Genomic DNA, 12,439 nt, shown 5'->3' with positions numbered 1-12,439 from the left:
GGCGTGGTGGGAATGTGGGGCTCTGGTGTTGGCATTGTCCCCTGGCTGAGTGACCCCTCCTGACCGTGTCCATGCTGGGCCACATGGCCTGGGAATGTGGGACTGTGGTGTTGGCAGTGTCCCCTGGCTGAGTGACCCCTCCTGACCGTGTCCATGCTGGGCCACATGGCCTGGGAATGTGGGACTGTGGTGTTGGCAGTGTCCCCTGGCTGAGTGACCCCTCCTGACCGTGTCCATGCTGGGCCACATGGCCTGGGAATGTGGGACTGTGGTGTTGGCAGTGTCCCCTGGCTGAGTGACCCCTCCTGACCGTGTCCATGCTGGGCCACATGGCCTGGGAATGTGGGGATGTGGTGTTGGCAGTGTCCCCTGGCTGAGTGACCCCTCCTGACCGTGTCCATGCCAAACTGCATGGCCTGGCAATGTGGGAGCAGGGTGCTGGCAGTGTCCCCTGGCTGAGTGACCCCTCCTCGCCCAGGTGACGGCGTGCCCCTGACGGTGTCCATGCCGAGCCGCGTGGCCGTGCCGGTGACGCTGGGTGGCCAGCAGGGCACCGTGGCGGCCAGGACGGCCACGCTGGAGCAGCTGAGGGAGAGGCTGGAGGCGGGAGAGCCCCCGGAGAAGAAGGTGCCGCGCATGACGGAGGAGGAGCAGCGGCTGGTGCAGCAGGCGCTGCAGCGCAACCTGTTCAGCATGGCCCGGCAGATCCCCATGAAGATCAAAATCAACGGCAAAGGTGAGGCACGGCGGGCTGAGCTCCTCAGGAAGCAGCACAGGGGGAAAGCTGCCAGCCTGGAATGTCACACACACACACGGCTGGGTCACCTCTGAGGGGCCCAGGCAGAGGGCGTGGCACAGAAGTGTTCAGGTGCAAGGTTTGTTGGGTTTTCCTGCTGGGTTTATTCTCCAGCTCGTCCAAATCCAGCCTGGATTCAGAAGAAGATTCAGAGGTGACCTTATCAGTCTCTAGACTCCCTGAAAGGTGCCTGTGCTCAGCTGGGGTTGGTCTCTCTCCAGGCAGCACTGACAGCACCACAGGACACACTCTCAAGCTGCACCAAGGGAAATTTAGATTGGATATTAGGAAACAGTTTTTCACAGAAAGGGTGATAAAGTTCTGGAATGTTCTGCCCAGGGAGGTGCTGGAGTCCCCATCCCTGGGTGTGTTTAACAAAGCCTGGATGTGGCACTGGGTGCCAGGGTTTAGCTGAGGTGTTGGGGCTGGGTTGGACTCAGTGGCCTTGAAGCTCTCTTCCAACCTGGTCATTCTGTGAATTCTGTGACCTTTGCCAAAGCTCCAAGCTGGTCAAGTTTGGCTCGGCTTGGAAGCAAGGGAAGAGCTGTTCTTGCTCCAGCAGTGCTGGTTTGAGGTGCTTGGCCACAAATATGGGTGGGAAAGGTCAAAGCAGGTTCCTCTGAAGCAGCAGTTCTTTTTTTTAGAACTTCTTTCTTTTTTAGATTGTATTACTTTTTGAAAATGTTTTTGTTTCTGGGCTTCTTCCCCAGCCTGGATTTAAACAATTCATCCTGAATCTTAGCAATGATTTCTGTGATGTCAGTGCTCCCAGTTCCTGGCAGCTCTGCATCCAGCCAAATTCCACATTTAGGTTCAGTTTTAGAGGGCTTTTTTTGGCCTTGCTGCCCTCCGTGGAGGGGCAATCCCAAAATCCAGGCTCACCCTTGTGGAGCTGGAAGAATTCTGCATTCTGCTCCTCTCAAACCCAGCTGCCCATCCCTGCCCAGGCTGGGGAAAATCCTGATTTTCATGGAGTGTCCCTGGCTTTTCCCTCCCTCCAGTGGCCGCTGGAGCTGCTGCAGTCCGAGCACAGCGAGCCACAGCCAAATCCAGCTGGGAGTTAAATCCGGGCTTGTCTCTGTGCTCCCAGCCCTTCCTTGGGACAGGAATGGCCCTCGGGGGGACATTTCCCAATGCCAGCCTCACCAAAGCCTTTCAGCACCTCTGTAGCCTTGTCCTGGAATGGTTTGAGTTGGAAGGGACCTCAAAGCCAAGCACAGGGACACTTCCAAGTCCCAGGGTGCTCCATGCCCCGTCCAGCCTGGCCTCGGGCATTCTGTGGGGACCAAGGGGGCTGTGCTCACCTCCGGGGAGTGCCAGGAGCGGGATCGGTGCCCTCTAACTCTGCCTCCCTCCCTCCCTCCCTGCGACAAGACAAGGCCGACGCGGCAGCGCTGAACCTGTCCCCGAACGGCATCGGCAGCATCAACATGTCCGTGGAGATCAACGGCACCACCTACGCCGGTGAGAGGGCAGTCCTGCAGCGGGACAGCCCAGGGACAGCCCTCCTGGAACGGGACAGCCCTCCTGGGAAAGGGGACGGTCCCTCCTGGGGAGTAGGAATGGGTGGGACGGGGGTGGTCCCTGCCAAATGGCAGCAGGAGGCGATTCTTGTTTGCTGGGTTGGGCAGGAACAGCACCTTTCCCTTGGTGTTAGTGCCTTAAAATCTGAGGGAAGGGGTTTGAAATCCACCTGGAAGCGTTCATAGGAAGGACAGTTGTCCCTGTTCTCCTGAGGAGGGGCTTTGATCAGCTTTCCCAGCAGGAATTGTCTCCTGGAATAGTTCCCTTCTGCAGGTCACACCTGTGCATCCTTGGGCAAATCCCATGTGGGAAGCCTGGCTCTGCCTGACCCTAACCCCAATGGGAGCTGCTGCTCCCTGAAGGCAGAACCCATTTGGGATCTCTTTTCTTTAGGGTCAGCATCCCTGTGCAGGCTCCAGCTCCAGACACCCCTTCCCTGCTGAGCACAGGAGCCAGACCAGCCACCCTGAGCTGAGAATGGGATCCTGGCTCTGGGAAAGGCTCCCCTTTGTCCTCTCTGTGCTGGGATGGGATCCTGGAGCTGGGAAAGCCTCTCCTTTGCCAACCTAGCCCTCTCTGTGCTGGGATGGGATCCTGGAGCTGGGAAAGCCTCTCCTTTGCCAACCTAACCCTCTCTGAGCTAGGATAGGATCCTGGCCCTGGAAAAGGCTCCCCTTTGCCCTCTCTGTGCTGGGATGGGATCCTGGCCCTGGGAAAGGCTCCCCTTTGCCAGCCTGAGCCCCTTTGCCTCTCTGTGCCCACAGGGGTGCTGTTTGCCCAGAAGCCCGTGGTGCAGCTCCTGGCCAGCTCGGGCACGCAGAGCTCGTGCAGCAGCAGCAGCTCCAGCAGCTCCAGCAGCTCCCACTGCTCCCCCAGCCCTACCTCATCGCGGGGCACGCCCGGCGCAGAGCCCTCCACCAGCTGGTCCCTGTGACGGGCGCTGCCCAGGAGTGCACACATACCTCACCTCAAGGAACCTGCTCTCGTGGCTGCACAGCACCTGGAGGATGATGATGATGATGATGATGGTGTGGTGGTGGTGATGGTGGTGAAACCTTTCCATGCCAGCGAGTTCTCCTTCATCATCTCTTTGTCCGGCCTTTTTTTGGCTTTGTTCCCCCCTTTCCTTCCTCCCTTTTGCTCTTTGGTTCCTCCTCCTCCCAGGGTGTGTGGTGTTCCCATGGAGGAGGGGCACACCTGGCGTTTCTCAATCAGGGATGGCTCTGGGGCCACAGCTCCTGGACAGGACGTCACCAGGGCAGGGAAAGGGCCAGGGCTGGGCTGGGGACCCTGGTTCTGGTGGAGACCTGGTTCTCCTGGAGCCCTGGTTCTGTTGGGAACACCAGTTCTGCTGGAGCCCTGGTTCTGCCAGAGCTGTGGTTCTGGTGGAACCCTGGTTCTGTTGGGAGCCCTGGTTCTGTTGGGAACTGTGGTTCTGTTGAAAACCCTGGTTCTGTTTGGAACCCTGGTTCTCCTGGAGCCCTTGTTCTGTTGGGAACCCTGGTTCTGCTGGAGCCCTGGTTCTCCTGGAGCCCTGGTTCTGTTGGGAACACCAGTTCTGCTGGAGCCCTGGTTCTGCCAGAGCTGTGGTTCTGGTGGAACTCTGGTTCTGGTGGAACCCTGGTTCTGTTGGGAGCCCTGGTTCTGTTGGGAACCCTGGCTCTGGTGGAGCCCTGGTTCTGGTGGGACCCTGGTTCTGCTGGGAGCCCTGGTTCTGTTGGGAACCCTGGTTCTGCTGGAGCCCTGGTTCTCCTGGAGCCCTGGTTCTGTTGGGAACCCTGGCTCTGCTGGAGCCCTGGTTCTGGTGGAACCCTGGCTCTGCTGGAGCCCTGGTTCTGCTGGACCCAGGGCCACCAGGGCTCTTCCCACCCACAACTCCATGTTTTGACAATCCTGAGAGCCGGGGTGTGCCTGGCCCTGTCCTCCCATGGCAATCTGCTCGTGTCCCTTCCTGCTGTGTCCCCATGTCCTCCCTGCTGCTCCTCTCCACGGTTCTGGCACCATCAGCTGCTCAGTTCTGGCTGCTGCCACCTCACCCCTCGAGTCCTGAGTGTCCCTGAGGAGTGACACAGGGCCTGGGCATGCTGGGGTTCCATGTGTCCCACTGTGTCCCCGTAGCAGGGTCACTCAGGTTGGTGCAGGCTCCCTGGAGCAGCTCTGGGAGCTCTGCAGGGCTGTGTGCTCAGCACAGGGCTGCAGGTGGGGTGTAAATGTGGGGATCTGGGGCTCTGAAGAAACCCCCTCTGACTGTACCCGAGAAGGGCAGGCCTCCTGCTGCCAGGGAGGAGCAGAGCCCAGGGAATCCAGCCCTTCCTGGCCCTGGGAGCCCCTGCTGGAAGCAGAGCTGGAGCTCCCTGTGGATCAGCTGCTCAGGTGGCCTGGTGCTGTCCCCCTGTGCTGTCCCCACCCTGCTTTCCCCATCCCCTGCCCTGGTGCCATCCCTGCCATCCCTCCTGCCCTGTGACGTCCTTCCCGTGCTGCAGGCCCGAGTCAGGTTTTTTGAGCAGACGAAATACCTCAGATATGTACTTGTTGGGTTGCTTTTGTTTGTGTTGGGTTGGTTTTTTTTAACCTCTTCAGGAAGTATTGGCATATCCTATCGCTTGGGGGTTTTCATAGGTGGGTTTGCTGACTTTGTGTTTGCTTTTATTTCTGTTGGCTTTTAATGGATCACCAAAGACAGGGAGTTCAGACAAGGCTCAGCAGAGGAGCAGTGGCTTCCCCACCCTCCAGGAGCCCATCCCAGGACATGTGCACGGCGGGACAGCAGGAAAACAGAGCAGGGGTGACCCTGCCCCTGGGATCTGTGCTTGTCCTCGCTCTCCCAGCTCCGGGCTCTGCCCTCCTGCTGCTTCCTGCACTGTGGCAGGGCTGTCCTGCCCCCTGTCCCCGGGGATCACCGGGATGCCCGTGTCCTGGGAGGGGTGCTGTGCCCAGCTGCTCTCGGAGGGAGCGCTGCCCTCCCTGTGGGCGGGGAAGCCGGGCTGACCCGCAGGCTCCTTCCATCCTCACAGACTCCCAGAGGATTTTCCAGCCTCTGGGACTCAATCAGATTATTTTTCTCCCCCTTTTTTTTTGGGTTTTCTTTTGGTTGTTTTATTTTATTCTTGGGTGGGGTTGGGCTGTTTCCTCTGAGTGGGACTGGGGCACTTTCTGCTTTTCCCTCTGCTCTGCTCCCTGGCCCCGGGGATCAGAGGCTGCTCCGGGGTGGGGCTGCTTTGTCTCACTTGCTAACGTTGTGTTTTCTTGCACAGAAAGGCACTCGAATCACTGAACTGCTTGGACACTACTAGAGTATTAATGTTTATAAGCTTTACTCAACCTAGACTGGAACTAGCCAGGGACTAACAGATTGTTTTGTATCCAATTCAGGGAAAGAATCAGGTCGGGAAGCGTAACAGATACCTCAGTTAAATAAGCTGCAACAATAAACCGGTCCTTTTCCCAGCCCGGGGTGACAAGGACCATCCAGACTGTGAAGAGTTAACCCTTTCCCTCAGCCTGGCTTTGGCCCTGGCAGCCTGAGCTGCGGGTCTCCTGCTGAGCTGCCAGGCTTTGGGTGGGGATGCTGGAAACCAGCAGCAGAGCGGGGGAGGCCGAGCGGGGGCCGCCCCAGCCCCGTGTTGTACTCAGGGTTTGATGCTGCCAGCAGGACGTTCCCGAGGGCAGTGCTCCATCCTCCCCCAGCTCCACACACCAGCCAAAACCCCCGGCCAGCCCCCAGCTTGCTGCCCCGGCGCTTCCAGGGGGGAAGAGCGAGCCGAGCCTGCTCCGGGGGCTGCGGGGAAGGCACGGAGGGTGGTGGGGTGAGGGGAGGCTGGTGTGCCTGCTCGTTCCCAGGGGACTGCGGTCAGATGTTCTCTCCAAACAGCTGCAGCAGCCTTGCTAACTAGTTTTCTTACCTATTTAAAAGAGAAAAAAAAATAATAAAATAAGTAAATAAAAACAAATGTGATAGCCTAGGCGGTGGATAAATACCTCAACGTCTCCTTCCAACAAGTGTCTGTATATGTTGTTGTTGGGTTTTTTCTATCTTACAGGTTATCTGAATGTTTATATTCCAATAAACTTCTACCTCTTCACACCGTGACCCCCACGCCTGCTTTGTGCCCCTGGCTGGCTCCCTGAGGGTGAAGAATTCCCAGAGAACTGGGCTGTGTCCTTGCAGGGGCTCTGAGGGTAAAGAATTCCCAGCTCTTCCCAGAGGTTGGGCTGTGTCCTTGCAGGGCCGTGAGGGTAAAGAATTCCCAGCTCTTCCCAGAGGTTGGGCTGTGTCCTTGCAGGGCCGTGAGGGTAAAGAATTCCCAGCTCTTCCCAGAGGTTGGGCTGTGTCCTTGCAGGGCCCTGAGGGTAAAGAATTCCCAGCTATTCCCAGGGAACTGGGCTGTGTCCTTGCAGGGGCCCTGAGCTCCCAGTTTGGACCTGGCCCGAGCTGGAGCGCTGGCGCTTCCAGGCTGGATTCTGACGGAAGCCGCACGGGCTCTCCTGTCCCAGGCGCCGCCGGAGCCGTCCCCGCCCCTGTCCCTTGCCCATCTCCCAAATCCCATCTCTGTCACCGCCTGCTCCCGGCGAAACCGCCTCGATCGCCTCCCCGCTGTTTGCACAGCGCCCGGCGCTGCTTTTCCAGTCACGGAACAGTTGGGCAGCGGCAGGGAGCCTTTCCCGGTCCCTCCCGTGCCAGCCGTGCCGCTCCCCGGGTGCCGGGGAGGGCATGGAGTCCTCGACCTTCCTCATCCTCCCCCCGTGGAACCAGAACCGCTGCCCTGCCCTCAGGCCCGGCTGCAGGTGAGCTCCGGGCTCCGCTCCCAGCCTATCCCAGCCTCGGCCCCAGCTCCCCTCCCCTCCGGCTCTCCAGCCCCGGCTTCTGCCCTTGGCAGCGCCGCTCGACGGCTCCCCGGCGCAGGCGATGCCCGGAGCAGGTAAGGTGGGGTTTGTTCAGGGATCTCCCCCGGCCCAGGGCAGCTCGGCTCAGCCGAGCCGGGCTCAGCCGAGAAGCGGCTCCGTGGTGCTCGGCCCAAGCCCCGCAGCCCCTGCCCGGTGGAGCTGGGCCCCGCAGGGGATCCTGCCGGTGTCCGTGTGTGTGTCCGGACACGCTCCGGCCCTTCCAACTCGCTGTCCCGGGGCTGGACGGCCGCGGGCATCGGCAGGCGCTGTTTGGGCTGGAATACAACCCCTGGAGGGAAATTCCAGCCAGCCCCCTCCCCTCCATCCCTCCCTAAATGCCGCCATTCAGCTCATCCCAGCCACCACCCGGCTCCCGAACAAACAACAAAGGGCTGCGGGGAGCCCAGCGCGGATTAAGGCACCTGGGCAGGGCCCGGCCCCGCGGGGTGAGACAATGCCCGCTTTTCTCCTTCCGACATCGCCATCCCTTCATGGACCCGGCTCAGGCTCTGGCACAGCCTCGTCCCAGCCCTGTTCTCCTTAATCCCTCGCTCCAGCGCTGAAAGCGAAGCCAGCTCTGGGCACAGGGAGGTTTTCTGCCAGCACAGCCGCACAGATGCCACCTCTGAAACTCAGGAACTAAATTCCAAATGAGTTTCAGCCCGTGTGTCCAGGAGTTGCTTTCCTGCTCCCTAAATGCCCCATGTGCAGGGATGCCCTCTTTCCAGGGAGCCCAAAAAGCCCGCGGGCATCCCTGCAGGGAGGGACAAAACCCAGCTCATCACGGCTCAGGGGGGAGGTTCCCCTCTTTGGGTTCGGGCTTGGCTTGTCTCAGCCCTCAGGGGCCGCTGCCGCTTTGAACCCATCCCGGACACCCCAAATCCCCCTGGCAGGCGCCCCCTCTCCCCCGCACACCCTGTGAGCCCCCAGCAAGGCCCGGCTGTGTGCCCGAGCTGCGTCCGCCTGGCACGGCGCCGATAAGCGCCCGCTCTCAGGCCCTTATCACAGCCGGGGCGAGGCCGCCTTTCTTTCAGCCCCGGCCCGTGTCAGGCTGCCCGAGCGCGGCTCCTGTCCCACCTGCTGCCTTTGGGATGCTCCAGCTCAGTCCCGGCTGCCAAAGAGCCCCGGGGAGGGGGCACCCGGCCCGTCCCAGCTGGGACCCGCCCGCTCACCGCGCCCATCTCTCTCTCTCCAGCGCACCTGCAGGTCTCCCTCGGCGCGGGGCTGTCCCTCCTCTGCCTCGGCGTCCTCCTGAGCTGTGCCATGTGCTGGTGGCACCGCCGGCGCCCCGGCAGCCCCCTGGGCCGGCAGCGAGTGGAGCTGGGGGCGGCTCTGCCCGCGGCCACGGTGCCGGTGCCCGTCCAGCATCAGGGCGAGGAGCTGACGGGAGAGGCGCCGGGTGCCCGGGCGAAGGAGATTTCCCCGGCATCGCCGGCACCCCGCGGGGGCTCGCCCCACGGCAGAGCGTCCCTGCCCAGCCTCCCCTTCCTCCCGCAGCTGGCGGGGCTGTGGCAGCGCCGCTGCACCATCGCCGGCACCGAACTCCTGCGCAACGAGCGGAGCCCGCTGGTCCCCGCCGCCCCGGGCTCCCCACCGCGCCCCCGGCTCCACTGCGACCTGCGCTACTCCCTGCCCGAGGCCACCCTCACTGTCACCGTCCTCGGCGTGTCGCACCTGCCCCAGGGCCACCAGGGCTCCCGCGTCAAGGTGTCCCTGGTGCCGCCGTCCCGCCGCTCGGCCGTGCGCCGCAGGAGCCTCCGCCCCGCCCGCCGGGAGCCGCGCCGGTGCCGGTTCGGCCCGTGCGGCCCGGAGGAGCTGGGCAGCTGCACCCTGCGCTTTGCTGTCTACGCCAGGTCACGGAGCCTCCAGGATTCCTTCGTGGGCGAGGTCCTGTTCCCCTGCGCCGAGGCCTCCTGGGACCCCCGCGCCCCCTCCAGCTACTCCTGGGAGCTGGCGAGCACCAAAACCAAGCTCGGCAAGGTCAGCACGGCAGCGCTTTCAGTGCTTGGGCTGAGTTTCGCCCGATCTCAGAGCCCTGAACCCCAGGGGCAGAGGCAGAGCCTCTTCCAAGCAGCAGCTGGAGCCCCGTGGTGTGTTCATGGCAGCACAAGCCCCTGGCAGTGCCTCCCCCATCGGGGGCTTTGCACCTCATCCTCAGGGGGGGTGGGGGCAAACAGGGCTGGCAGCATCCCTGCAGCGCTGCTGAGCATCAAACCCACCGCAGTCCTGCTCATTCCATTCTCCTTGCTGGGACAGGAGCATTGCTGGGATGGAAGGGCTGGAGGTGGAAGGGTTGGAGGAGATCAGATGTGGAAGGGCTGGAGAAGGCTGGAGGCGGAAGGGCTGGATGAGGTTGGAGCTGGAAGGACATGATGAAATAAGAGCTGGAAGGGCTGGATGAGGTCAGAGGTGGAAGGGCTGGAGAAGGCTGGAGCTGGAAGGATTGGGTGAGGTTTGACTTGAAAGGACATGACAAGGTTGGAGCTGTAAGGACATGATGAGGTCAGAGGTGGAAGAGCTGGATGAGGTTGGAGCTGGAAGGACAGGGTGAGGTTGGAGGATGAAGAGCTAGATGAGGTTGGAGCTGGAAGGACATGGTGAGGCTGGAGGTGAAGGACAGGGTGAGGTTGGAGGCTGAAGGGCTGGCTGAGCTCGGAGGAGGTTTCCCAGCATCTCCTGCTCTCTCTCCCGTTCCAGCACCGCCGTGCCCCCAGCCCGAGCTGCAGCGTGCTGTCCTCGCCCCCCAGGCCCCCGGGCCAGCTCCTGCTGCTGCTACAGCACCAGCCCCCGGCCCGGCGCATCAAGGTGCTGCTGCGCAAGGCCCAGGCCCTGGGCCGGCTGTCCCGCGTGCCAGGCACCCCAGGTAGGGCACGGGGACCGGGATGTGCCCAGGTGGGCACCGGGAACGGCTTCCCCTCCTTTTGCTTGGCAGATTCTCTCATTCCCTCTCGAATTTCTCTCTTCCAAGCACTGGGGAGGGTTGGAATGAGATGATCTTTGGGGCTCCTTCCAACCCAAACCTCTCTGGGATTCTATCACTGGATGAAAATGAGCACTGGCAGTGTAATACAGATCTAGGTATCTCCAATATGGCCCCAAAGTGCTTGAAATATATTTATTTATGGTCCAAAATTAGCATGTGGCTTTCTGTCCTGCTGGCCATTGTCACCTCTGGCTCTCCCTGCTCTCTGGGATGTGAGCTGAGGACTTTGGAGGTCCAGAAGGGAGGGGCAGGTGAGACCTCAGCAGCTCTGTGCCCTCCCCACAGCTCCACAGAGCCCCACGGGGGTCCTGCAGCTCCCCAGGCACCACTAGGGAGCTGCCAGCCTCCCTCCCTGGCATGTGCCCCTCTCTCCAGGGCTCTGTCCCCATCCCCAGGCCACTACATCATCGTCCACCTCCACCATGAGGGCCACATCATCGACACCAAGCAGACCAAGTCCGTCAGCGGCTACAATCCCGTGTGGAACGCGCCCTTCCTCTTCACCATCCCCGCCGGGGACATCTAGCAGCAGCAGCTGGCCTTGGAGTTCGTTGTCATGCAGGTGAGGTGACCAGGCTCAGGAGGTGACCAGGCTCAGGAGGTGACCTGGCTCACCCCTGCTCTGCGCCCGCCGGGCTCAGTCCCCGCAGGAGCCGATTCCCACCACCCTCGGGAGGTGTCTGGGGTGGGACGGCTCCTGTCAGGAGAGGGGAAGGCCACCAGCCATGTCCCCTGCCCTGTGCTGCCCCAGGCTCGGCTCCACGGCCGTGGCTCGGTGCTGGGCCATGTCCAGCTGGGGCCAGGGGTGCCACACTGGAGGGACATGTGCAGCCAGGCACCGCTGGAGTCGGAGCGCTGGCACCGCATCCAGCCCGGACCTTGATGCTGGCCCGGGACTCAGAGTGAGCCAAGGGAGTCCCCGAGCAGCAGAGGGGAGGTGGCACCCACACGCCACTGGGGGAGAAGTCCAGGTGCCATCTCCAGGGCTGGAGATCGCTGGAGGTCGGCACAAGGCCATCCCGAAGGGCTCTGGAGGGGACTGAGCCCGTCCGAGGTGACCCCAGCCTCGGGGGAGCAGAGGAGCTTTGTCTGCTCCCCCCACTGCCTGTGCCTGGAATCTGGGCTGGGGAGGAGCCAGGTGGGACCAGCACCCAGCTGGCATCCCTGTGGCCACCACGGTGGTGGCATCTCCTGCCCTTCCCATCCCGGCTCCATCCCATCTCCTGCCCCTCCCACCCCACCTGAGTGGAGCTGCAAGGACATGCCAATGCCACCTGGTAATAAAGGTGTCCATCGGCATTTTTAATTGATTGCTGGCCCTAATGAGTGCTTGATAAATAAATAAATAAAGGGGTTTGGAATGACCACGTGTGTGGAGCTCTCTCTCCTGTCTATGGGCCACCACAGCGATGACCATGGGAGGGTCACCATGGGGAGGAAGGCCATGGTGAGGAAGGCCCTGTGGTAAGGAAGGCCTGCACTGAGATAAGTCGTGATGAGGAAGAGCACTGTGAGGCAGATGAAGAAGGGAAGAAGACCATCCTGAGGGAGAGGCTGGCCATGGTGAAGGCAGCCTCTGGTGAGGAAGCTCATGGTGAGGCAGACTGTGAGGAGGAAGATCTGCCGAGGAAGGCTGTGTAGAAGGTGATGATGGCCATGGAGAGGAAGGTCACGGTGAGGATGGCCCTGACCACTACGATGGGTCAGAGCACGGGGAGGAAGCCAGGCTGAGGGTGAGGATGACCATGGTGAGGATGACCATGGTGAGGAGTCCCACGGGGAGGAAGCTGTGCGGAGGGAGAGGATGGTGGCAGTGAGGATGAGCATGGTGAGGATGACCGCGGTGACGAGTCCTTCAGGGAGGAAGCCAGGCTGAGGGTGAGGATGACCGTGGTGAGGAGTCCCACGGGGAGGAAGCCGTGCTGAGGGTGAGGATGGTGGCAGTGAGGATGACCGCGGTGAGGATGACCGCGGTGAGCAGTCCCACGGGGAGGAAGCCGTACAGAGGGAGAGGATGGCGGCGGTGATGAAGGACGGCTGACGCGGACTGCGAGCACGCACAGCCGTACCCCTCTCCTCCCCGCAGTCCCGGTTTAACCCGGGCCGTGCCGCGGGGCGGGCTCAGCCCGGTGCCGCCCCTCCGAGGCTCCCGGGCGGGCTGGGCCGGGCCGGGCCCGGCGGGGCGGGTTTAACCCCGGCCGGGAAGCGGAAGCGGCGGCGCTGCGGGGGGGTGGGGCTGGGCCTGGGCAGTA

The 12,439-nt window shown here is 62.0% G+C and overlaps 1 protein-coding gene across 1 annotated transcript in view; it reads left to right on the top strand.

Moving 5' to 3' along the window:
- ARID3B (AT-rich interaction domain 3B) overlaps positions 1-3,257 on the top strand; it is a 31,427-nt gene extending 28,170 nt beyond the window's left edge. The window contains exons 7-9 of the mRNA XM_041418775.1: positions 479-736; positions 2,171-2,260; positions 3,085-3,257. Of these exons, the coding sequence (XP_041274709.1) occupies positions 479-736; positions 2,171-2,260; positions 3,085-3,254 (518 nt within the window). The 3' untranslated portion in view covers positions 3,255-3,257. The remainder of the gene's footprint in view (positions 1-478; positions 737-2,170; positions 2,261-3,084) is intronic.
- Positions 3,258-12,439: the final 9,182 nt, after the last annotated feature.

This window comes from Onychostruthus taczanowskii, unplaced genomic scaffold (genome assembly GCF_017590055.1).
Source record: "Onychostruthus taczanowskii isolate IOZ18803 unplaced genomic scaffold, ASM1759005v1 scaffold6, whole genome shotgun sequence".
Taxonomy (NCBI): domain Eukaryota; kingdom Metazoa; phylum Chordata; class Aves; order Passeriformes; family Passeridae; genus Onychostruthus; species Onychostruthus taczanowskii.
Note: the sequence above shows the minus strand (reverse complement) of the source record. Positions and strands in the feature narration are given on the sequence as shown.